The sequence below is a fragment of the Haliaeetus albicilla genome, chromosome 9, assembly GCF_947461875.1.
Source record: "Haliaeetus albicilla chromosome 9, bHalAlb1.1, whole genome shotgun sequence".
NCBI lineage: Eukaryota > Metazoa > Chordata > Aves > Accipitriformes > Accipitridae > Haliaeetus > Haliaeetus albicilla.
The window spans coordinates 31,579,014-31,606,505 of NC_091491.1; the positions used below are offsets into that span (position 1 = coordinate 31,579,014).

Sequence of the window (27,492 nt, forward strand, 5' to 3'; positions counted from 1 at the left end):
CCACCTTGGACATTCAAACCTGCAGCCGGCTTTTTCGGGTTTCCGACTGCTGCGTTTTGCTCATGGAAGGAAGCCCTGGCAATTTCAAGGCTGGCTAAATGGTGCTTTTAAAACTGCAGTGCTACTGAAAACCAGCAAAACAACAAATGCCATTCAGTCGACCAGAGGATCTTTGTACTGTGGGCCAGCTAGTACATGGGGAAGAGGCACCATGATCCTCAAGCACATGAAAGCAACAGGATGGATTTGATAAGGAACAGTCGGGGGATGAAGAGAGAGGAGTCCCACAAGTCAACATCTGCCAGAGCAGCAGACCTGACAGTCCCGATAGTTTACTTAACATGTCTGATCAAAAGCTTTGGAAGTCTTGTCTGTGTTAAGTGCTACCAGATGCAAAATCAGCAGCAAGATGAGAAGTGTATTAATAAACTAAGGAGGCACATAAAGCTATTTGAAAACTGAACGGGGAAGATGGGGAGAGAAGGGGGAGAATAAAACCAGTTTATTTTTCCATTAAGGCAATTTAATATTCTCCGGGTGGAGTTACAATCACTCGTCCTTGGGAATTATATTGAATTAGTGAAACGTTCCTGTTCATCAGCAGAATATACAATATGAAATGGAAAATATCAATTTTTTCTCTATGCCTTCTGCAGGACAGCGCTACCTCTCTGTTCAAGGGGTAAGAACAGCTGGCCATGAAATCTTTTTGACCCAGCATGACTTTCAGCTACTTTAACTGACTTTACAGCAGCAGGGAATACATCCTTTTTTTTTTTAATTAATGCAATTACATTAGGACTCGTTATTGATAATTATGGTGACCGTTGAAAGTTTCCCCTTTGCCCACTCACTCAACAACTTAAAAAAATGCTCCAATATCATCACAAATTAATGTTTAATTAGCCATCAAGCAGAGCTGATGTTCCCCGCAGAGTATTGCTGCTTGCAGAAAAACTGAGAACTAAGAGGAGATATCGGATATTTCATCATCTGCCTCCAAGGGGACCCATAACTGAAGAGTAACCAATTACCCCAATACAGTTGCAAAGTTTAATCGATGTAGGAACCAAATAGCTCATTAAGTGTCCACTGCAATAAAGGAAAACCTTCCCACTGAGTCATACAACATGAACATTACATTTATAAAAGATCCCACAGTGATGTCTAAGAGCAAAGACTCCCTTCACCTCCACATCCTGGCCAAGTCGTGATCTTCCTCTTTCCTCTTCTGGTGTAAGAGGGAAGAGGAGGATGCCTCCAATGGCACGGGACGTGTCTGACAAGCCATGAATTACACACATCTATGCACAGGGTAAGCTGTCACACCCAGCCCCCCGCCTCAGGATTTATATGCCATAGGGGAAAACCACACGAAACACCAGCTCCTGCCCGGTGCCGCACCATCCTGGAGCAGGGAAAGTGCGGAGCTGAAGGTGATTTTACTCCTTTCAACACTTCTGGCAAGTCTGGCACTGAAATACCGTGTCCAGTTTGGAAGGCAGCATTTTAAAAACTTGAGACGCCCCAGAAAAGCAGAAACAGCTGGCAATGAGACACGTAGAGAGCTCACTTGGCTTCACTTACAAAGGAGATTAAGTAGCTCGATAACAATATCTAAACAGCTTCACAGAACAAAAACGCCAGATACCACAAGACTGTCCAATCTAGCAAAATAGAAAAACACGCTGCAGCCAGGAAGCCGAAGCCAGGGAAATTCTATTTAAAAATAACAGAGATATTCACTTATGTGTAATACTGCAGGTAATTAAATGCTAGAACAAACTTCCAAGATTTGTCCATCTCTTGATGTCTGTGGATCAAGGCTGGATGCCTTTGGTCTCCCTGGGTGACTGGGCGAAGCTTTATGATCTGCGATACGCAGAAGGGCACAGCTGACAATTTAATGGCTCTGCCTGGCCCCCACATCGGCAGAGGTGAGAAAGCAACAGCACTGCCACGTTCATAAAGCTCTATTGAAATCACTTTTTGTTTGTACCACTTTAACTAGAAATTAAATTTGCATGAACAAACTCTATCCCACACAAGACTGTATATTGTGACAGTTAAATGAAGAGCTTTTAAAAAGGGACACATCTCAGGCAATTTTAATCAAAAAAGATAGGTTTTGTTAAAGCTACCAATTTCAGAAAATTAAGGTTGACTAAAACTGTTTTTAAAAACTCCTTTTGGAATTTAATCACATGTTGGAAACCCATATGCAGCTGCTTGTGTCACCTGCAAAAAGGCTGTGTAAAACATAAGCATATGCTTAATTTTACACGTGTGCTTAAGTTCTATCAACTTTAATGAAGTTTAAGCACACAGTCAAGCTTCTCTGAATTTGAGAAAGCAATCCTGAACATGGGCTATGAAGCTATTAGGAAATCACCACTGAAAAAAAAAGTAAAATTAAAATTGGCCAGTCAATTTTCACCGCCTGAATAAGCTCCAAGTGCAGAAGTTAAACATATAACATACTTCTGAATTTGTTTGCTTGTTTTGCTGTAATAGGAAGGGGTGCGTGCCAAAACATTTGCAAGGATTCAAGAATCTCCCAGCAAGCCTGGCAAAATGTCAGCAAAATGGATGTATAAGACTACATGAAAGTCAATGGCTTGGGTTTGGCTTCTGCAGAAATGAGTCATATTAAAAATCTAGTATATTTCTCTCAAAGTTGAGAGGAGGAAAATCTGGACTCTGCCTCAGTCCACATGTTTTTCGGGCGGTTAATGGTTGCAGTCCATGGGGTGGGCAAGACTCGGCTGGGCCAGCCCCACAGTTCTGATTCACAGAGGAAGGTCCTTGCCTTCTAGAAGTTTGCAATCTCATTTTCCAAACCATTAGGCCCACTTTTACCTTCCCTTCAAGGCTGCCAGATGTGTGTCTGGTATTTGACTTGGCTGGATGAACGTGGGTTTTCTTTCTTTTTTAACAACCTCCTCCTCTTGTTCGGACACCTTACCTTCGACGCATTTCCTAAGCGAGTACCCTCAGCTGAAGAAAAAGGACCTGAATTACACAGAAAGGGGAACAATGAATAACTTGCACTGCCCAGAGACCGCTACAAAACCCTGTTGCAGAGAGTATCCCCAGTGTGCAGATGCCTCCCGGGTGAGCTTCAAGGTTTATTTTGAAACCATCCATATGCAAATAAATGAATGTAAGTTGCTCTTTTCCAGTAAGAATTCATGTATCGGAAAATGTGTCCCCAGTGCACGAGACCTCAGGAAAATATCTTTTAACTGTATTTCTGCTTGGGGCCAACACAGCCACAGAAGCCAAACGGGATTTACTTCTGCAGAGAAAGTACATTCCCTACCTGAATGTCTTTAAGAGGCTCACTTGACCTTAGCATCGACCAAACGCCGCTCCCAGAGGGCAGCCCTACCACTACCCACGGGAAGCGCTGACGCCCTGCACAGACCTCGGCAGTGGCATCTTTTGGGAACACACAGAAGGGTATTGCAGGGCAGAACCAGGGGAATTTGCAGAGCCAGAGACAAGGGGAGGAAGGGGAGAGTGACTCAGGAGTGAGTGGAGTAACAGAGCTGAAGAGGAAGGCTAGACCTGGGACGTGACAAGACATGAGGCTGTTTCCATGGCAAAAGAGAGATGTGGAAATGAGGAGATGGAGAGGGAAGGAGCCGTAGCTCAGGACTGTTGAATGAGAGGAGTTTCTACAGCACCTCTGGTGGAGCTGTCACTTGCTGGCTTCAGCAACACTTTGAGTTGCTACAGCTTTCCCAAACATTTCTATTTTACTTCTCACACCATAAAAACAACACTAAAAACATCCTACGATGTTTTCCAGATGCTCTTCTTTACCTGTTCATTGTGTGTTAAAGCTAATCAACATCCTGCATTTTCACCAGCAAATCAAATCTGAAAAATACAACCGTAGGGAATGGTCCTGCAAAGATGGAGTTTAATGGCAGCAGACACTTAAAATCATGCCTGCCCTTCTGTCCTGGAACAAATTCCTCCAGCTCTGGCTACAACAACATTTCTCATTGGTATTTCTGCCACCTTTCAGCTTGCTTAGACACTGTGCCACACGTTCTTCACAGAGGCAATATTTTCTGACAACAAAACCACCCGTCATGGCAGCTGAAGCTGTTTTTCACCAGCAACGGAAACTGAAAAACAAGAGACGGGAACCTGCACCTCAGCCACTTCCATTCTTGGAAATTAGATGCTCTTACAACTTCTCCATATCCACATCTCATTACTGCCAGGCAAAATTTGCATCAAAAATAGGATGAAGTTTGCCCTACTCCTTGAACTACTCCAGGGCTTTAAAACTGCATTTAGACAGACAACTGGATTCTCCAATCAGTATAGCTGTATTTCCTTTCATCTTGTTTGACCAAAGCTCATTTCTGTACCGCACAGCATCACAGTACTTAAAAGCACCAAAACCAAGGTAGGAATCTGACTCTGTCTGCTCTATCATGTTCCAGCCTACCACCGTGCTCAAGCTGCATGGAAAGACTTTGACTTTCTAAACCGCATCTTCCAGTCCCAGCCAGCTTCATAGAAAAGGCGTAATAGTTTGTCTGCTGCAATTTTTAGAATTCCTTCTTGCTACTGACAGTCTGTCGGTCTTAGTCTTGCCGCTGCATTACAGTTCCCTAATGCAACACAGGCTACCCAGGATTTGACACAGGAGCAACTGATCTTGCAAGAGATCTTTCCTAGGACCTGCTAATCCAACAGAAGATTTGAATAGCACTCAGAAACGAGAAGAATGGAAGTTTCTTCAATTCTGATCATGTTACCTCACTCTCTTCCATCACTCAGCTCATCTGCTTTGATGGAAGAATTCCCACATCATCATTATCTTTTTATTTTCCCTCTGCTTAAACAATTCTACCTTGGATACAATGATGTTTTTGCTTCCTTTTTGTCTGTCACAGGCCGATACTAGCTCTGACAGGATAAAATTGGCTCCTTTTTCTGCACGCTATCCATGCCTCCCCTATTACTTTCCACATTCATGTCTCTATTATCCACGGGCAGATAATCCAGGTTACAGATTAACCTCTCTGCAGGTGCCAGCAGTGAACCTGATTCCAGCACTGGCCGTGTGACAGTGTCCCACAAAGACACCCACACGAGCCAGGAGGTGCCCACCAGGGCTTGTAACCTTGGGCCCAGCACCGAGGGACCACAGCCCGCTGTTTGGACCCAAGCCGGCACATGTGCATAACACTGCCCTGTATCTTAACCTGCGATGGTTTTAGCTTGATGATCTCTGACCACCGTAATCAGCAACATCTCTGACCTTTCTGTTTCCTATCACAACTTCTTAGATGGTCCCATACCCTTATTTACATATGATCTGTATTAGGCTTTTTCTTTCTTCTGCTCCCTCACCTCATCACCCGCTGTATAGCAGATTATCAAAAGCCGCTCTGTTCCATCTCCAAAAGCGTCTCCCAGCCTCAGTCACAACCCTCCTCCCAACAAAGGCACGAGTGTGCACCAGTGCAGGTCCTGGCGCATCCTGTGTGCTGTGTTACTATATTAAATAATAACATAACAAATACATTAAATAATGCAGTAATAAGCATGATGAAAATAACGAGCACAGTTAACTGTTTGGATCCCTGCTTCCTTTGTAGCCCTTGCCGAGAGGTTTAGCTATTAAAGGCTGTATTGCATTATAACATTGCCAAGATATTAATAGTCAGGCAGAGAGGTGAATGGCAGGCTTACGCCGTACAATTAAAACTTTTCCAGTTTACCCTTTCAGTAAAATTTGTGGTTTATAATAAGCATCTTTGTCTATTCTGAAGAGAGTAAGGATTGGAAAGTTACACAGATGGGAACAGAGGTTCATTAAAGATTTAAAATAGAATGTGGTTTGGCATTGTAAAACAAACATGCGTATAAGATGGGTTGCATCAAGAGCTGCCTGAAAGAAATGCTCAGTGTTCCTTTTTTCTTGTGATCCTGGATCTACTGGTCATGCTACCCACAGAAAGGGATAAAAAAGCAGCAGGGATAAAACGTGCACGCTTGTTCCCTAATAACATGGAGGTCTGCTCTATATCCCCACTCATTATGCATTTCTCATACACATATAGTGTGTGTGTATATATATGCATATGAGAAAAACATGCATTTTATCTATCGCGCATCCAGATATTCACCATCACATACAGACTTCATATTACTGATTTTTCACACCTTAGTGCCTAGAAACCCCTATTATAGAGCAAAGATGTGTTGACCTATAGAGACCCTGTGAGCATTTAAACATGCAGAGAGCATACATGCTATTTGTTCAAGTCTAATTCAGAGCACAGCATATTCCTGTTTCTCAAACACACGAGGAAGGCAGAAGAAGGGAGACAGATCAAAAGCATTCCTGCAAAGCCAAGGTTTGAGTAAGAGGGTTAACATTACCAGGTAATTTATTTATACTGTTGGACACGGCTTCAATTTAGATAAAAGGCTAGTTGCTTATCACATGGATTTTAATGAATCATGTTAGGAGTTCCAGCAATCTGCAAAAGCTGGATCTCAACTGGCAAGCGATACACGCAGACTATGGCTTTATTTACAGAGTCACTGGGAGCTACTGCTGCTTGCCCGGAGCCAGGCAGCCCTGCCGGCAGCTAGAGCTGCGCTGCATTACCGATGTTCCTCACCAGCGAGCACCTACACCCAGGCCAATAATCCTGATGATTAACAAAATCTAGCACTAGAGGGAGGCTGAACACATGTTCTGCTCTCTTTGGCCTTTTCAGCTTCTCCAAACATTAAAAGGCAGGCGACTGATTTAAAGCAAACCCAGCACCCAGGCAGAGCCAAGCTGCCACGCCGCTGAGCAGGAGACGTGCTATTTAAGGCAGCACCCCCTGTAGGCAAAAATCACGCTCTTCCCTCCCCAACTATTTGTCAATATGTGCATCCAAAATTAAAAAAAAAAAAAACAAAAACAAAAAAAAATAATTCCTCCATTCCGGCTGTTTCCTTAGCTGGTGAGTCACAGCCCACGAAGAGGCACCACTGCCGCCGCTCGCCAGGAGGGAGTCAGACAGCAAAATGCCTGGCAACCTCCTCCGTAACAAGGATGAGGCTCTCGTTGCTCGCATCTATCAACACGTTCCCACCTTCTCCCAGGCGTGAGCGCTAGGTAGAAGCGAGCTGGGTCTCCTCTGAACAGCCTTGCAGAGGAAGGCGCATATGCCTTCAGACTGTGTTTCAGCATTTCTCCTTCCAAAATTCCTTGGCAATAGGAATTTGAGCCCCTTGGCTCATTTTCTGCGTATCGCAACAGGACGATACAACCATTGAGTCCACTCGGTCTGAACATGGGAACAGTTCCCTGCCCACGTAGCTGCAGCACTGCAGCCCCTCCATGCATAGGCGGTTATAACAAGAACCGGTATATTAAACTGTTTTATATTGCACTTCATGCAACTGTTCAAAGTCTGACTGTTTCTTCACTCTAACCCCCGTCCTAAACCACTTCTGCACATCCTCTTTGGCATAGACCAAATTCTTACTGTTTTCAGCCACTGATAGTGTTCACTTATTAATTCACAGTTCTTACAGTAATGAGGCGGTGCAATGTAACAGACAGAATTGCTCTGGGACGCAGGAGATCTAGGTCCTATTTTTAGCCTGCTGCTGGTCAGCCTGTGACCTAGGCAAAGCACTTTCCCTGCTTCAGCTTTCTTATCAGGGAGAGACTGGTATTTCTTTTGTAAAGTGTTTTGTGGCCTGTCAATAAAAAACACACTGATAACAGCCAGGGGTTGTTGGGAAAGGGGCGATCTCCCAGCTGAATACAATCCTCTCCTTTCCGTGTTGCAGTAGTGTCTAGGGTCCCAAATGAAAATCAGATCCATACTCCAGATGCAGCACCTGCGGGTAATTAGCAGCGATTCGTAAATGCATGTTTTTCCAAGGTGGCCGTTGGCAGGTCCGCAGTGGAGGGTCACATCTGCTCTGAGCCACCCAGGTCCTGCCCCAACACAAAACGCTGGACTCTGAACCCCTCCTTTAAGGAGAACTGGTTATTTCAAAGCCAGTGGAGATGTGAAGCCCCCGCAATACAGCTTATCGAGATGCCCCCGTAGCACAGACGGCTGCAGAGCCAGCCTTCCCGGCCACGGGACGCAGGGTAGGGACCAGCTTTTCACACTGCTGCACACAGTCCCCATCCCTGAGCAACCCTGCCTGGCGAGGAAGGAAGAAATTGCTGGCGCCATCAGCGAGGGTCCCTCTCTGTGAGCAAACAAGGGCACTCGAGAGGTTGCTTAAGAGAGTTTTTCACTTTGCTGTCTCTGGCCTGGGCAGAATGCCTGTTTTGAAACTAGAAGGCAAAAAAAAAAAAAAAAAAAAAAAAATCTGCCTCCCTCCCTCCCAGATCTATCTATTTCCCTTTGACAAACAGTGATTTCATTTTTCTTCCCATCCAGGATTTATTTTTTTTTTCTCTTTTAAACTGAGCCCAAGCCAACGTGGCAAAAGGCTCTTTGCTCATGTCCTTATTTGTCAAACACACCATCACCGCGCCCTCACCACCATTCTGGGAACAAGCCCTCGCCTTCGCCGACTGACTTCAGCCGAAGGGGAACTTCCCAACACAACTCTCCCCCAGCCCCAACGCACTCTTTTTTAAAATAAACATTTCCTTTTCTTTTTTTTTAAAAAGCATTACAGTTTATAAGAAAAGAGTTTAAATTTCCTTCCCTTTTCCTCCCTAGCCCTGCTGTGAATCCAAATATGACGGATCTAGATGGGAAAACAGAAATTACAAGAAAGTGCCAGATCTGCTGCAAAGGTATTTCACAACCCAGTCCTCCTCTGATTGCCATGGGAGCATAAGCACCTCAAGGGAAGTCAGATACTAAAGTACCTTTTTGGATCTGATCCTAAGTGGCCAGTTCCACTGTCCAAATAGAGATCCAGAGATAAACAGGCCTATGAAAACTGGGCATTATTATTTTAACTGCTGCTCTTAAGCTACAACTGCGCAGCTTTTACTTTCTGCTAACACTAACGCACGAAATGATAATAAACTAAACATATATATATTCTGCTGCCCTCATCAACTTAACACCTAGTATAAAAAGCTTTACCTGGAGCCACAGCACACATATTTCATAAGCTGTCATCAGCACTCTGCCATCCAGAGAGAAATTTCTGTTGTAAAGGGGCTGATTTGCTGGAGCAGATAAATTTCAAACTCTGGAGTAAATCCGGAGGGCTCGCACCAGGCCTGCAGGAGCCGAACCGCCGCAGGCAGCAGCCTCAGATCTGGTCCTTGCTCAGGAGAGGGTCATCTGCTCCAGCACTTACAGCCAGCAACGGGGAAACTGAGGCATGGAAATTAAGTGGCCTGGCATCGGAGAGCAGAGTCAGGCTTGGCTTTAGTTTGGTGGAGCCCAATCCAACACATGCTCATGAGATTCCTGCCTTCGGGCAACCATGTCCCGAGGGCTGAGAAAGGATTCACAGCAGAAGGAACACAGCCACTGGTTGTTCTGCTCCTTCAGCACAGGAGCCTCTGCCCGGAGTTGTGAAAATGATCGTGTTCAACAATCATTGCGCATTCAACAATGCACAAAGGCATCGAGCAGCTTTCTCCATCGCCACCTGCCCTTTTCCCTCATCTCTCGGGCCTTACGTCTCGCTTCAGCACGGCTTTTGCTGCTCCTGCAAGATAAGGAGCTGATCTCGCAGCACGAGACCCGTTGGCTCCTGACTTAGCCCTGGCTTTTGTCTGCTCCCAATCTCGTTCAGAGGATGGAAGGGAAAAGAAAGGGGAAAAAGGTGACAAGAGAGCACAGATTAAAGGCAGGGACCCGTGCTTGCTGCACAGAGTACATCTGGGGGTCATGACAGGCGGGAGTGCTGGGGTATGGCCGGTAGGCTTGCCTTCCTCCAAACAGGACGCCACACGAAGGAACGTCGCTCTCCTGCCAAAACCCAACGCTGTGAACACGGCTCTAGCCCCAGCTTCCCAAAGCCAGAGAGAAAGGGTGTGAAAAACAGCAATTTCATGAGCTCAGCGGGGAAGAGGCACCCCGTCGAGTGGTTCTACCAAGGGGCACGTCCCAGTGACAGCCCTGAGTGGCTCAGGCACATCTTTGGACCCATCGCAGAAGGGAGGCACGAGGAGCTGAAGACACGAGCCCCTTCCAATAAACATGGCGAGGTCCTCTCCTTGGGTGACCCGGCAAGGGGGAAGCCTGACCCCAGAGAAGCACGTGAGGTGCCGCAACCCCTTGCCGCTGCCCAGGCTCCTGCGCAGGCAGCCATGCCGGCAGGACTCTGCCCTCGCCAGGAGCCTGCTGCATCGCCGCTTCCCAGGACGGTCTGGAAGCTCCCCTGCTCCCATGGGGTCCATTCTTCTCGGAGAGATAAGAGACAGAACAACACTTGCTGGGGAATTACTTCATTCCCCCAAGGCTGGGAAAAAGCCATGCTCCGCACTTGGCTAATGTCCCTGATGGCTGCAGCCTTTCCTGGCAAGGGACAACACAATCCTCGTTAACCCCTTCCCTCTCAAAGGCTGCTTGTAATGCTGAACAGGTTGCAGGAACACGCTGAGACTTCGTGATAGCATCTGAACATCTCGCCACAAGCAAGAGATCAGAGGAAGCCCACGAGGGAGGGAAATATTTTCTTTTTACAGAGGCGTAAAGTAGACAAATTGACTCTAGAGTTTGTGGTGGGGTCAGGAACTAAGCCAGGTCTCTTGAACCCTGTTTAACGTCTGCCCACTAGCCTATTCTCAGGTTCAAATCCATTGAAGGACGCAGGACTGCCACAACCTTCCAGGGTCATCAAGGGCAGCCCCATGGCTGTGGATATGTGGTTACACAACTCTCATCAGCCTCGAACCTAGATTAGGCTCGCTTTGCTCTCACACTCCTCCTCCCAGAAGGCTCTTCCAGACCTTTGCAGCCTCGGTGCTTAGAAACTTTCTAAACACCAGCATGAAGGTACTTCTGGCAAGCTCACCCTCTCCTGTTCCTGCACCAACACTCACCCAGAGCTGAAACATTTCTTCTTCTCTGGTGCTTATTCCCCAAAGGTGCTTCAAATTTGCAGCCATACCCCCTCCTTGGCCTTCCTTTTGCTCAGCTAACAAGCCAAACTCTTCTGGTCTCCACTGGCAAGATCAGCTCCTCGCTCCCTGATCACGTTGACAGCCTGTCCCTGCAGTCTGAATATACCTGTCTTGAACGTGCCTGAGCTAACACAAGAGTACCTGGCACCCCAGGCAAGCTGGCGATGTCTGCATAAAGGTGTTCATACCTTTCAAAGGTGTTCAAGGCATGTCCCTACCCACACAGGACATGCCATCATCACCTGATGCATCTTAGAAGTCGCACTTTCATCCAGATGGCAAATCTAGAGGATCCAAGCCAGCAAAAAGGGGGTGAAAAGGGTCTCAAGTGACATCACTGGAGCCTGGGCCAGGGCTTATTTGCTCCACTTAATTTTAGGCTTCTAAACAAAGCACTTTTAGGATCAGATTACTGCCCTAAAGTCTCTCCACGGTCCGTGAAAGAGATGGCCCTTCCAGAAAACAATTCATTCTGGGAAGGTTTCACTCCCATTCGCCATCACAAGGACATAAGGCAATTAGTCTTCTAATTCAAGCCGGATGGGAAAAATCCTTTAATAGCTCTGCAAGTTTTGAATGGAAATATTCCCTACTTGGGAAACACAGCTTGCTAAAGCTGACTTGGTTGTTCCTGACACATGATTTCTAACCACAGCACTTTGCCACCTCATTTTATTATCATCCATTCATTTCCACAATTTTTGGATCAGTTCTGCATGAATGATGAAACTCTTGTCTTCCTACCTGCACATTGAAAGTAACATCATCCATAGCGGGTGGTGGGGGAAAGGCACCTTGTGATGATGTGATGTTCCCGAGGTCATCCACAGGAGGTGGGGGTGGAGGAAGGAAGTCCCCTAGGAGAGAAAATGGGAGAACTGAGACTCACCAGCATTTCCCCGCATCGTGACAGGCATGATCAGGATGAATCCTGCAATATTCACAGCTCTGCCATCGGTTTTGTGGCACAGGAAGTAACACATCATTTAACCATTAAATGCTCAGCTGCACCCCTCGCTGCTTCAGGAGATGGCTACGACAGCTTGGTAACGTTGGCAGACCGCTCCGAGGTGCTCACACCCCACAGAAGGGGTCACCAGCAGAAGGTGACTTGCCACAAAGCCTGAAGGCACCAACAACCAGCCCCACAGATAGAAGCTCGCAGCTCAAACCTGCTGCATGCAACTACAAAACTCGCAATAATGAACGCCCCGTGTCCAGCCTTGCAATGGATCCCATCCAGTTCACCCCCCTTGTGTGCTAAATTATGCCAGCTCTTCTTGATCATTAGAAAGACAGCACTGTCTGCTGTCTAAAAGCAGGGATTCCCTGTTGCAGAGGATACATGGAGGGCTGGAGCTGAAGCCCAAAATCTAGACCAGCCCGTCTCCTGCATCCCTGCTGCTGGCAGGCAGTCATGCTCTCTGCATCTCCCTTTTCCTATAGGGACCTCACAGCTTCATGTAAAGAACTGCTGGGAAGATCACAGGCTCTTAGTGAAAACAGCCACGTGATGGGCCAGGTGCAAGCTCAGAAGTATCCACCTCTTTTAACTCTGAGGAGGCTTTTTACATAGGGCTGATGTCCAAAATACCTACACTTTAATTTGCTCATCTTAAACTTCCAAAAGTGCTGATGTGAAGACAAAGCAGCATAGTGGCTGTGAAGCCATCCAGCTTAGCGTAGGGATGGGAGATCTCTCCTTGAGAACTTCATGGGAGGTGGGAGCACAGAGGACAAAACAAGGACAGAGCAGCACAGGCTGTGGGCAGCAGGACAGCAGGCTCTGAAAGCACCCCCTAAGGATGGAAAAAAGGGCATTTGCCATTAGCACTGGATTTGGCTCCTGGGGAGGCAGCTGCCTGTAATGTGGACTTTGGTATATTTTTATTTCTTCTCATAAAGCTTGATGCTGCAAGTAGAGCTGTTTGCTGTTGCCCCTCCTGTGTGCAGCATCTGGGATGGAAGTTCAAGATGAGTAAAAGTGTGATATTTCACATGTATAGGAACTGTTGCTTTTGGAGGGTTTTAACCCTTTGGGGAGGAAACATGGACTCCCTACTTGACCCTCCACATCTCCACAAAGTGCCACACTGCGTCCCAGGTACAGGCCCTCGGCGCCATCCCCAAATACCAACGAGCAGGCTCCAAACCACTCAGAGAGGTGCTGAGCCAAACCCCAGTGACCCACAGTCCTCTGGACCACCTGTGCCCAGGCAGGGGCACCAGCTGGGCAGCACCGCCGGCACGGCACCTTCGTGCTATTTGCCGTGGGAAGCAGATGGGTCTGCAGCCCTGGAAAGCTTTTCTGCTTGATTTCAAATCACTCTCTAAAAGGCACAAACTCCCCCTAGGACTTTTAGGGAACTTATTTCCCAGGAAAGTAATTTCTTCCCATTTTCCCTGAAGTGAGCATGGATAGGACTCAAAAAACCCCCTCTGAATCCCTTAGAAAGTATCATCCTAAATACAGATGTAAAAAGACAGTTCGAAAACAACACACTGAAAACTAATTTAAGACAACCATGTTGCTCCAATACATAAAATCCCGTGAAACCTACTGGCTCATGATACTACAGAGTTCAAGACTGATTTTTTTTTTTAAATTATGTCCAATAACATCTGCAGTATCCTCCTCTTTGCCCTATAATTAATCCAATCTTTTATTTCAAATCATATGAAATACAATACAGAGTAAAAAGAAAAGAAGAAATATTTTGAAATTAATAGCTTGGTGTTTAGTTCTAAAAAATGCTGGGATGTTTGAGTGCTAAGTAAACTTTTCTCCTTTGCTCTCAAAATGACTCTCCAACCAACCAACGTGATTCTGCAAACAAATTCAACTCCAGCGGACACATACTTCCCAAAGAATACACTTCAGATGATGTTTCTCCAGTTAGTCCCGGCTCTGAAGCCAAAGACTCATCTCCCTGCACAGCACATTAGTCAGACACTCCTGCTTTATTACAACCCTTCAAAACACCTAAGCAAAATCAAGGCAGAGATTGTGTTGAAGGGGACGAGATAAGGAAAAGGACAGGGTTTGTGCATAAACAGAAGGGAAAAATAACAACTGCTGTAAGAGAAGGGGAAAACAATGACTGCTAGAACAAACACAAAACAAATACCATTTTGCCCCTTTGGAAGATCTGTTCCTCCCGAAAGAAAAAAACTTTGGCAAGATTTTCCAGAAAAGGAGCAAAGGACAGAAACAGAGAAAAGCCCTTTTCTAGAGTTTGGAAGAAAACACTTTTCTTTGCAGTAGGAGACAGCTGGCTTTACTGCATCCCAGCCCAGCTCTGCTGACTCTGTCCTCTGTGTCAGATAAGCTGCTGGCTCTGCTATCCCCACAAATGGGAAGGTTTTTAGATTGGGAAGCAGAGAGCAGATGCCTGATGAACTGGGGGGACCTTGCAGATGTTTGGCCTTTTCCTGGTCCTCTGCAAACAGATGGACTTTTCTCCTTCACAGCTTTAGTTATTTATTCTGCCACTGCACTTTCCTCTTTCCCACACACAGCCATAGGACCCGATGCTGTTCCCACTGCACTCGCGGGAGAGTATTCCCTCGGATGCAGGAGGGAAAGCTGTTACTGTATTATTATTATTGGCATTGCTGGAAGCCTCCCTCTGGCAGAGAGGGAAGCATGCAAAGACTGTAAAATCTGTGTCCTGAGCAGTGTACGGTTTTAGATGACACATGGAAGAAACAGGTCTACGTTTGAAGGAGTAAAGGAGGAAAAAAAGCTGAAAGCAAGCCTCCTCTCCCTTTAAGCAGGCTCTCCCTACAATGCACCTCAGGGACCTTCCCTTATCCCCGAAGCTTTGCAAGCCAGATTTCACTTGCTTAGAGCCGGCAAGCCGTGGGAGGAAGCAGAAAAGTCCATGTGCAGGCAGAGAGTATCGCTGCCACCCACTGCTGACCCCTCCAGTGCCAGCCAGCTACGTGGGGAGCCATCTGGGGAAGGGACCGTCCCCTGGTCCGCATGGATGCACCAGCAACTGTGGGAGAAATGGGGCTCTGGGGTTACCAGAGCTAACCGTGGGCTGGTGGAGGACACATCCCACCCTGAGTGCTCAACCTCTCCTGACTGATTTAACCCTGCTGCCCCTCCGTGAATAAGGGATAAGATGGGCAAAAGGCTTATTAGTATTGATTACTGCTCAGCACCGAGACTGGCATTTTGGTTGACATTCACCTGGCATCAGCCCCAACACTTGGAGGTACTTAAAAGTGACTGCACCGAGCTTCGTCAACAGAGAGACATCAAGGCACCTCCAGAAGGCAATTTATACTTCAAGGCAGGTGAAAGCACCTTCCTACGGCAAGTCCCCCCGCAGAGGCAGCCTGGGGAGGCACGTTTGCAGGCAGGGAGCCGCATCCTGCCCCTCCTCGCACCGTGGCACAGCCTGCCTTCAGCTCTTGCAATGAGAAATCTCTACCCATTACCATACGTTGAGAGGAGAAAATAAACACTCCTCGTTGCGCCAGCTACTCATTTCTTCTTCTTACAGCTGTGAAGACCATGAGTCAACCTACAAAGGGGCTGCGCGGTGCGACACATGCGCCAGCTTGGTTATTTCAGATACAATGGCGCAACGCACCATGAAACCGCAGCTCTCGGCTCTTCTCTCGGCACCCGTGCCTGCTGCTGCACCTGAGCATCACCCGGTGCAACCATGAGAGATGATACCACCAGCACTGGTAATGCTCTCCCCCATATTTTACATACAAGTAACTAGACAGAAATTAAGTGAGTCCGTCATGGCTATGTTGGGAAACTAGAGCAGAGCCATAGGCAGAAGTGATGCCTCCCAAGCCCCAGCCCGGCTTCTGGGTCCGATCAGATCTGTGCCATGCAGATGCGTTTGCAAGGTTTTACTTCTCTCTTCCCCAGAATTTCTCCTCTTACACTTTCCAAGGAGATTTAGGCATTTCATTATTACACTTTTCAAATGTACAAATGAAAAATTGTTCAAAGCCTTAACAGACATCTACATCAGCACGACCCTGTCAGGCTGAATAGAAACTCTTAAGATTTTTGTCATTGGCTGCCTAATGCCTTCTGGGTACAAGTACAAGCTGAGAAAAACATCCTGTCTCATGCACCAAGCACCTTTCTCACTTACAGTCTAACCTTTAAATTTTTAAGTGCGCTTCAGTTTTTTTGCAGGATCAGGCTCGTGTCTCAAGCCTTTGTCTTCAGGGAGATGTATCTGCCAGTCAACAAATGAATTGCAGCACAGTAATTGCCTCCCCCCTTGACTGACACAGTTGTTTAGACATGAAGATTTGCAGCTTTGAAACTTCTAGACATGAAGAAGATCTCATATGTTCAGTAAGAAGAGACTGTTTGGGGGAAAAACCCTCAGAAACACAAAAAAGCAAAACACCATATTTTTCCCTGAAACAATAACTTAATGAAAGCTATCAACCAACAAAACAGGGTTCACACTGGTCTTCCCAGATCTCTGGCTGACATCTGAAGACTATATGCCCAGATGTTTTTAATTTTTCTCCTTCCAAACAAAAATAACCCTTTCTCATCTTCATCTTGATAATTTCTGACTCTGAAGCTGGTTCAGAATCAGTTTTAATCACCTGAAAAACACAGCTCTCCCCTGACTCAAAGACCAGACTAAGGACAGTGACGGAGCAAACCCCCGCTGATGTGTTTCCTTTCTGATCCAAACAGACTCCATTTGGCAAAGCACTGAGCAGATACAGGCACTTCGTTCTACTGCAGAAAGCCAAAATTTGCAATTTGAGGGTGATCTACATTGAAACAATGAAGATTTACACTTAAGCCCTAATTCGTTTAGCACTGGGCTAAAATCCTTTTGATCGAGGCTACCATGAACCTGTATTCCACAATAACCACTGCAAAAACCTGCACAGTATCACAGTATTACTAAGTGGTCTGGGAAACTTCATACTGCGAAAGTGATGCCACAGGATTTTTATAGAAAACTTCAGCTAGATATGACCTGGTGACTCTTAGGTCTGAACACATGTCTTACTAAGTTTCCCAAAATGAACATTTTCCTGTAACATCTGTATTTAACACACAACACTGGACAAGGAAAGCACACAATTAAAATCATGATTTGTATTGGTGCATCCTCGATGAAAACCATGTCGTGAAGGGCCACCAACACCACGTCACTGCAGGGAGAACCATCGCATGATTACACACCAGCTCCACAGTCTACCTAAATATACCACATTGGGCTGTGGTTCCTAAAATAAAGCAGCTCCACCAACCCAAAGTACTGTTTAAATTACCACTCTCTTACCAATCACTAATCCTACCATTTGAACTACTTTTGCTAATCAGCTACTGTATTAATAAGCAGGAGGGAGGAAAAAAAAAAAACAACACACTGGCTAATTTCATCCTCAGCGTTTAAAAAAGGAATACTGAGTCTGTCAGGTAGTTGCACTGAAAATTTACTTCACCACCTGCTAGCTGAAATATTGCTTTTATGGATTTATATTGTATTAAAAGGTCACTGGCTGTTTAAGTCTTAAACAGTTTTAATCATTCTAAAAGTCTCTTAACAGTAAGAAAAGGAAGCTCAGAACAAACAGCAGCAGGGATTCTAATTAAAAGGGCCAATTCATCTAATTTTATTTGGGGTTAATTATTCAGGATTCACTCTCTGATGTGTAAGGAATAGCAATTAGTAATTTTAGTGATTTGAGGAACATTGGAGGTGTAATCAGTTAAAATGAGTGAGTGTTTACAACACAAGATGTTGAATTAGTTTCTCCCAGCTGGAGAACAGGAACATTAGTCCCCTACAGTTCAGGACTATGAATAGCAGTCCTGCTTAAAATATTCTCTTCAAATAAGAAAAAAAAAAACACACGCCAACAATTATCTAGGAATTTTGTTTACTACATGGAAAGTCAATAGGTAACGTGCACCATGGCAGCTTATGCATCCTCACCTTCATCTTCATCTTCATCCCACCATCCGACTACCCAAACCCCTGGGATTCATTGGAAACAATTCCCAGCATTTTCCTATCTGTACAACTTCAGCCAGACTACCACCCTCCTGCCACGCTGCCTTTTACCACAGCTAGCTGAGATAATGAAAGAAGCAGCCTGTGAAACTTTAAAATGTTAATTAACTTCGGTGGTTAAATATACAGAGGAAAAATGACCATGCGCTTAACTTAAAACCTCTAGGTACAATTCCTCCTGCAAACGCAAATCCAAAATATCTCCTTTGGAATCACTCTGGATTTTTTCCAGCATTACTAGAGCCAGAAAAAGGTACTAAAGCTTTCAGGAGTAGCAGATGAGACTCTGACGGGGACAGAGGAGCCATGTGGGAGAGTGCCAATGGGGAGATCCAACAGTGGCTGCTTTGACATTTGGGTTTGAGCTAAGGCAGCAGCTCAAAAGCCATTTTTTTCCACCTCTCAGGAGGTAACTAGGTTTTACCACCATTTAGGCATAGCCAGCTGCTTCAGTGGGACTGGAGCTGGACCCCTTGCATTGCCTACAAGTTTGTGACTGCTAGAAGGAGCGGCGTTGGCACACCACGCCAGGCTCAGTTCAAGTGATGCAGCTTTTATTGAGCAACTTGATTTAGCACAAACGGATGCTATCTTTAGAGTCCTGTACGCAGATCTTTCACTCCAGCTCTGGTCACCAGTGGGGAAAATCCCACCCAACTCTGGTTCATGTTAGAACTCACTGACCTCCCTCTCAAAACACCCCAAAGGCAGTAATTAGCACGAGGGTAGCAAACAAGGGCTCAGTTCCCCAAATTATGCAAAATCTCAGCCACTTCGCCACAGTGGATGCCCCTCATTGTGAAAACAACGCGCTTTTTTTTTTTTTTTATGAGACTGCGTTTTTATTCAGCTTGTGTCTCTAGACACCTAGCCGTGCCAACCTTCTCAGCAAAATGCAACCGATGCTACTGCAGCCCCAATGGTTGCAGGGTAGGGGGAAGCAGGTATATCCACATGCCAGGTTGTTTTCCCCCATGCACATAAGCTGAACGTCCTATCCATCGTACGCTTACGATACATGCTGCTAAGTACAAAGGCATCAATAAAAGGCTGCATTTTGATTCTCCAACTTATTTTTCCATATGACTTTAGGGCAAAGCATTTCAGCTAATGTCCCACACCGACCTCTCTGCAATAGAGATGACTTATTTTGCTCACCTCAGAAACCTGTTTTGTAAACATGATGCAAATAAGCCAGTTCTGCTCCTGCTCAGATCACATTATATGTAACGGTTATCTCTGTAACGCTGATATCTACTGAGAGGAGAGGTCTGCTAGTATCGGAACTCAGCTCTATGGAAAATAAATCAGTACTTTACTAAAGCTTAGTGAAGGACTAAAGTTGACCCAATGCAAGAAACAGCCCACGGCACTGTAAAACTTTAATTAAAATCTGTGCTAAAATAGAAGGAGGAAGAAGAGCCATAAGATTAACAGAAAAGCTCTAAGTACCGTTCCTTGTCACAGACTTCTTTTAGGACTTTGGGGATGTCACCTAGTCCCACTGTCCCTCTGTCCATGGCCATGTAAAGCCTTCCTTTGCCTTCTCTCCAGTGTTTATTTGTAGACATAAGGATAGAGTCCATCTTACTTGGTCTGTACAGCAATTAGTACAATGAGATCCCACTTTCGGTCGCAGCTGCTCAGGTCCAATAATGGGAACAAAAGTAGTTCCAAATAATTTAAAAAAAAATGATAGCAAACAGCCTGCTGAGATGGAAAGATTTCAACACAAACAACTGGAAATATGGTAGAAATCAGGGCATCTAAGTCAGAAGAGCAAACTCTGTCCTCAGAGGGGAAACATGGGCTGCATTCCGACACACCATCCCTCTCCTCTGCAGAGCTAAAGATCCATGAAACAACTCCAGAAGGGAAACGCTGCCTCGCTCAGAACAAAACCGAAACCGGTTATCTGTTTGTTTATTAGATTATGGTGTTCAACTCATTTGCTCATTGCTAAGAGCTCCTGACAAGAGTTGACATATGCATTAATTTACTAAAGAGGGCTGTTGTGAAGGAGTTGAAAAAGAAAAAAAAGAGCTACACCACTGGATTAAGACCTCGTTCTCCCTGGCTGTTGTTGCATGGCACAATCAAAATGAATCTGGATTTTCGGTCAGCTTTCTCCCCTGAGGAGGAGGCAGCCAGGGAAGATGGGGACCGTGTCCTTCACATACATCCTTTCTTATCTCCAACCAAACACTCTCTGTGCCTAGTGATGAAATACAAAACACTCCACAGATCACAAAAAAACACCTCCCAGAGCTCTTTACTGCCAAGGGAATTCCTCAAGTTCTGGAAGCTGCAGCCAACAAGTTTTAAGCAATCTCAGACTCATCTTTGCCTATAACTGTTTTTGTGTTGTTTTCCCACTTTGGAGATAAATTGCGATCCGAGTGGTCAGAGGAAACCCAATGTGTGCTGCAGCCTTGGCTTGAGCCTCGGAGCCAGCAGTGGTTCGTGCTGCAGAACATCTGGAAGCGCTGGATCGATTCTGCTTGCCTAGCACACAGAGGAGAGGGGCAACAAAAACCACTGCCGTAACCAGACCATTTCCCTGTGTGATGGGGTCAAGCTTCTTGCAAAGTGTCCTCTTCACAAAGTCTTCTGCTGCTGGCTTGAGAAACTGGAGCAAAACCACCAAGTAGGAAATGCACGTATGGCTCTCAGATGAAGTGATCAAACAAACCCCCGTAAACTGATTTTCAAACTGGCTCATTTAGTTCCTCCCATCCTCTTCCCCACCCCTCTCTATGTAACTCTCATAAACATCCAAACTTGGAAAGATTAAAGCAAAACATGTGTCTTTATCAGATGTGTCTTAGTTCACTGTTTTCAGCAATACAAACAGCCCTGGCTTTCTTCCTTCTATTGCAATTAGTCAGTGCTACTGGGGACCAGAAAAAGTAGCTAGATTTTCTTCCTGCTACAAAATTAATCACTTTCTTATTCACCAGTGTAACAGTTGAATAATAAATTACATCCTTAATCCCTGAAGATAATTTCAGATAAAATTAAATGTTGGATAAATAGAATTCACCTCTATCATCTTCTTCCAAAGTAAATAACTAATGCTTTGTATCTCCATATATAAATTTATATAAATATATATTTATATGGAGTGATGGTGGTTTAATATATATTTATATGGAGTGGTGGTGGATTTTGTGGAGGGAGTTTGGTTCCTTTCACTGGTACCTACTAGAAATGTCACACATGATCTGGCTAGACCATGGAAGAGAAATGGGATTATAACCAAAAGAAAAAGGAAAAAAAAAGGGGGGGAGGAGGAGGCATATCTTCCCCTGGGTAGATTCCACCTGGAGGTGCTCTACATCTTTTCTGCTGTACTTCTGGATAACAGAGAAGGCAGAGGAGAAAAAAAATTATGCGGGCTTTCTCTTTGAGCTGAATTTTACCCTAAAACACTGATGCATAAGCTTTCTGAACCAAGGATCACTGCCCAACACCCCAAAGTTACTATACACACTTACATGTGCAGTTATTGCCATATTTTGAGTAGAAATGCTTTAAAATTTAAAATTGAATTTTGCATAATTCAACAAAGTAACTGGTTAGGAAACAACATGCTAAACTGACTTTTTAGATAAGTAACTACATTTATGTTTTCCGTATTCCACAAAATCCCAGCAGCGTGGTGGGGAAAGCAAGAGGAGAGAGAGCACTTCCCATCAGGAGTATCCTAAAGTGGGCGAGGAAGAAGTGAATGACAGAGGCACCGAAAGGACTTCCCAAGGATGAGAATGACATTCCCATTCATGACACTGATGATATTAAAATTCACTCCCTAAACTGACCCAAGCAGACTGCCTATTCTCAGAATAGAAGCAGGGATAAATGGCGGCAGCATGGTACCTGTGCTGGTTTTGGGGGACACGTGGCTCTCATCTTGCATTCCCAGCAGGAATGACCATGGTATTGTAGTTATCCAAGCACAGATTCCAAACTTCTGACCATTTTGAGAAAGCAGTTGATCAAACCAGCAGTTTTACTGTAACTCTGCTCAGGATACGGTGCCTCCCTTCCAGAGAAAAAGTATTAAGGTCTGGCAGCAGCCCAGGGTAACTGAGAGGGCGCCCGTGCAGTAAAACATACCACACCAAAGGCAGGGTCAATTATTTGGTGTAGAGAAACCTGTGTGAGACAGTTTTCAGACTGAATTAAAACTTTTCTATTTAACTAACAGAAAATGAATTACTGAAATATTTGTGGACATTGTTAAAAGGAAAAATGCGGAAGAAAATTAAAATCTTCTTCAAAGATTGTGGTTTTGTTTGAAAAGGCAGACATTTTATTCTTGAAATAAAATGTTATCGAAAAAAATGATAACAAACTGTAGTAACATACTGCTACAGTTTCTAGGCTGGACTTCTGAAATCTTCATGAATCCCAAGCACAAATACAGGCTGGGCGATGAGTGGATTGAGAGCAGCCCTTTGGAGAAGGAGTTGGCGGTGTTGGTTGACGAGAAGCTCAACATGACCTGGCAATGTGCGTTTGCAGCCCAGAAAGCCAGCCGTATCCTGGGCTGCATCAAAAGAAGCATGACCAGCAGATTGAGGGAGGTGATTCTCCCCCTCTACTCTCATGAGACCCCACCTGGAGTACTGCATTCAGCTCTGGGGCCCCCAACATAGGAAGGACATGAACCTGTTGGATTGAGTCCAGAGGAGGGCCATGAAGATGACCAGAGGGCTGGAGCACCTCTGCTATGAAGACAGGCTGAGAGAGTTGGAGTTGTTCAGCCTGGAGAAAAGAAGGCTCCAGGGAGACCTTATAGCAGCCTTCCAGTACCTAAAGGGGACCTACAAGAAAGCCAGAGAGGGACTTTTTACAAGGGCATGTTCATGACAGGAGAAGGGTAGTGGCTTTAAACTGAAAGAGGGTAGATTTAGACTAGATATTAGGAAGAAGTTCTTTACTGTGAGGGTGGTGAGGCACTGGAACAGGTTGCCCAGAGAGGTTGTGGATGCCCCATCCCTGGAAGTGTTCAAGGCCAGGTTGGATGGGGCTTTGAGCAGCCTGGTCTAGTGGAAGGTGTCCCTGCCCATGGCAGGGGGTTGGAACTAGGTGATCTTTAAGGTCCCTTCCAACCCAAACCATTCTATGATTCTATGATTCACTCTAAGGTTTGGGTTTCCCTCAGAGTTACTTGGACAATTTTAGGAAAAAAAAAAAAAAAAAAAAAAAAAAAAAAAAAAAAATTAGGTTAGATGGGGAATGCCTCTTGATTTTCTTTCGTCCTAACTTCTTTTCCAGCCTTGCTGCAGGAAAGTGCAAATCCATTCTTTTCAGATTAATGATTGATCTTCATTCTAAATCCCCACTCCAATATTAATAACCTCTCAGAAAACAATTAAAATGGATATATTGTTTGAGTGTGTGCTCAGGGAGCAAGAGAAGAGGATAAATCTTCTACGAGCACAAAAACCTCTATCATACTTTGAGGCCCGCTGATGCCTGTAGTGACATACAAAGGTTATTCACTGTAACATATGCATCTCCCCATGCTACCACAAGCACATGCCTGGAACAGTGAATTGGAAGGAGACAGTGCTTAGCAGCACAGGGGAAGAATGGATGATCCATCTCACCTTCTAACAAAAACCCCTCCATTAGTGAGATTGAAAGAGTAGACATTTTCCTCCATCAGATAGAAGACGCTGCGGGAAGGAGAACAACTTCCAGTTTGACATTACAAGCAAGTGCAAAGAGCCAGACAGAACCCAAGCAGGTGCTTTGCTCGGAAATTATTTTAGTGCACAGAGATGCCTGATGTACTGAGGCTTTATGATGAATCATGGAGCCCACGTCATTCGGAGTTGCTTACTAGCCCAGTCTCCCTGAGCTCTGAGAATTTTGCAGCCAATGTCTCTACTTTCTTCATGAATGACAACAAGAAGAGAAGTGTCTTCTGGGCCAACTGCTCTGGACTGACTTGTCTCCACACTGCTCAAGGTTAGGGCTTTCTGTAGCAGACTGGCTGCACCTAGCCCCTGGTCTAGATCTCCACCATGACCTAAGGAGTGTCCTGGAGCTGAGGACTACCGCTACTCTCTTGCCTTTTTCCAGTCCCAAGTGAAATAATGAGAAGGTTGTGTTGCTGCTTGCCAATGTGGGGTTTTTACAGCATAAGAGTGAGAAAGCATGCTGTCTGCCCCGGCAAGAGTGCATGTTGAGATATTTAAGGGTGCAGAGTTTTCTTAGAGGACCATCTTTGGCACAGTGAGACAAACTTGAGAGTCATGGCCCTGGTGTCTGCCTAGAGAAGAGGAGCATCCTTTGGAGAGTACTAACCAGCTTTGCTAAATGAAACCAAGCAACAGCAGGTTTTGAAAACTCACACTGCAATTTTGCAACACATGACTTGTTGCATGCAGTCATCCAAGGTGACTGCTTTATGCAAAAGCAAAGCTCATTCCTAGAGGATTTAAACAATCACAGTCAGATTTCCTTGATGAAAGACACCCGAGTGAATAACAACCTTATTTAAAGAGAAAACATGGCATGTTTGGGTATCTGGGCTCTCATGAAAACAAGAAGTAATCAAGAACACACCTGAGAATGATCTGAAATTAGCCAATGTTTATCTTTCTACACAAAGGAAGAATTTTAAATTTAAAAATACAGGCATAACCTAGCTTTAAAATCCAGTACCACATCTAGGCAAAACCTAAATGTGGATGTTGAAGATCATTTAAGGGAGGGGATTCTCTGCTTTCAAAAGACTGAGAGATTTACTGTATATCCTTATCGGGCCATACATATCACATCATGTCATGGTGATTAGCATCTTGCTTGATTAAAATCTTTAATTCCACTGGATTTAAAAGGCTAGTTTGAGAGCCACTCAGACAAGAGCCCAAGGCTGGAGCTGATCACAAGCACAGGATGGCATGCTCTGACTGCAGCACTGATATCTGCTCCCCTAGTTCTTCAAAATGTTGCAGCTAAAATCATCTAGCCAAGATAGGTAAACAAAGGTGTGTGTCGGGTCAGCCAGCAAAATCTTTCAAGGCAATGGCTCTGCACTCATCACGAGAAAGAAGATAAAACCTACTTTGGCTCTCCTTTACTAGATGTTTAACATTTGCAAGAGAAAAATCAGATGACTGCTTAAAGCTTGGGATGATGCACGCCATCTTCAAGCTATTCTTGAGCAAAATGTTTAATGTTTCATGTAGTTTGGAAATGGCTTAAATTCCCTGCTGAATTTTTCATGCCCATACACAATTTAGCCTTTATCAAAAAAATCTCCTTCAATTATGTACTCTGCAGAAAATGCAGAAATTCTTCAGAAGGATTCTAGCGACTTTTTTTCCCCCTTTTTTTGATTGTTGTTTTTCACCTTGCTAGGGTCTGCATAAAATATCCTTGTGGATATGCCCACTGAAGTTATCTGGACTTCACCACTTGTGCTAGTCATAGAAATTCAACTCTGCTTTCTTTCCCTCTCTCTCTCCACGCCTTTATTTTAATTGAGGGGAACAGGAAGAGAAAAGAGCACTGGGGAAGGGCTAAAAGATTGCAAACTTTTGGACAGACCCTGCTTTTTTACCCTGATACACAATAGGGAGCTGTAAATCTGCAGCAGCGGGGCTGCCATGGAGCAAACCCGGCAGGCGGGCAGCCTTTGGGCAGCAAAGCCTGCAGAAGGCACGCCGTTCCCAGTGCAGGAGATGTGGCAGGAAAACAAGGATAATTAGAGCACTGCAATGTGCCAGCTATTCTTGGAGGCAGAACAGCCCCTCAGGAGCTATTGCAGGAGAGCAAAGCGAGGACAGCCCTCGGACCACTCTAACCCACGTCACAGGCATCCCCAGGAACATGAAGCCATCCTCCCATGTTCTGTCCTGCCAAGCAGCTCAGGCTAAAGATGCCGTCTCTCTGCTGCTTTTGTTCTCTGAACACCTTCATTTTGCTGAGCATACATCCCCTAAGGTTCCAGGAGTATTAACATAAGCTACACACACATACTATTTTAAAGAAGTGATTCCCATAGTTCTCCTATTTTTGGAGATGCATCTTAAAAAAGCTTCCCTAACGTACTGGAACAGGACCCATATTATCTCTTCATAAAATGAATCCAACTTCTAGGCTTCTAAATTCACTGGTAAGCAGTTCAGACTTCCTTTTATACTGTAAGATTTCCTTCCCATAAGACGCAAGATATATTGCCTCAAGGGAAAAGCAGCTTTGTGAAGAGGAAGCTACGTGTGCCAGAATTGTTCTCTCCCATTATTTGCAACATCCTTTCTCCCTCCCATTGTTTTAATAGAGCTGGTCACCAGAAGAACCTGCAGCAAAAAAACACTGATACCCTCAGCAGAGCATCTACCTGACAAGAGCCCCAAACAACATCTGCTCTCCTGCAGAGCCTTCTCGATGTCCAGAAAACATGTTTTCTGTGCATGCCCCATATGCAGTTCTGATAGAAACATGACTTTGTTAATAAACTTACTTTCTGCTGTTCCCACCAGAACAACTTTTAAGGAATGAATGGCTCACCAGTAATCTCCCACCTACATATATTTTTGTAGAACTTCATTGAATAGAAGGATGAAGAAGGAAAAAAGAAAGAAAAACCACATTCAGTAGTGACCAGTGCTACAGGAAGTTAAAAAAAAATAAATTCAAAAATCTGGTGTCGATGTTCCTACATGTGATCCAGAGAAACATCCCCCTCATGCATGCACATGGTTGCGCGTAGCACAGACTCAGGACACGCTTAAGTTCAAGTGCATGCTTAAATGTTACCTCCCACAGGCCTTCGGAAAGCATGTATCAAATTAGGCATTTGTTGAAATGCTTTGCTAAGAAAAAGGATCGGTTTATGTACTTTCCCCAAAGATTCTGCTGAAATGAGGCTGGATGGTTGCAGTGGTACCTCTCAGGAGATCCCCAATTCTTCCCCGAAGTACTCATTTGCTAGGATTTGATTCTTGCACATTCAGCTTTGGGGAATCAGTATGGGAAACTGGGACCAGGGAATTTGCAGCGTTAGAAATGACAGTATTACCATGGGTAGCTAACGTAACCACAAATCCCTCCCACTGATCCAGATCACGCACCCCACCAGGGCCACTGACGTCTCTGCAATTCCTTTTAAAATCTCCTCTAAGGGGTATCATCTCCCCAAATTCAAGCAGACGGAAATCCAGGGTTCCCTCAAATCAGAAACTACTTGATTTGGGACAAAAGGGATCTGCTGCCAGCAGGACTGAATGGAGTTGCTAAAAATAAGCAAATATTCCCAGTCTTTCTGCACTCCTCTCCCTGAAGTGAAATGATCAAGAGGATGAATTTTAGAGTATGCACAGTTTTAATGTGAAAAAAAAC

General features: G+C 45.0%; 1 protein-coding gene across 10 annotated transcripts in view; it reads right to left on the reverse strand.

The window, feature by feature from the left end:
* LPP (LIM domain containing preferred translocation partner in lipoma) overlaps positions 1 to 27,492 on the reverse strand; it is a 353,044-nt gene that overhangs the window by 178,658 nt on the left and 146,894 nt on the right. For all 10 annotated transcript variants that reach the window (XM_069792426.1, XM_069792421.1, XM_069792425.1 and 7 more), the window contains one exon: positions 11,843 to 11,955. In XM_069792426.1, coding sequence (XP_069648527.1) covers positions 11,843 to 11,955 — 113 coding nt within the window. The remainder of the gene's footprint in view (positions 1 to 11,842; positions 11,956 to 27,492) is intronic.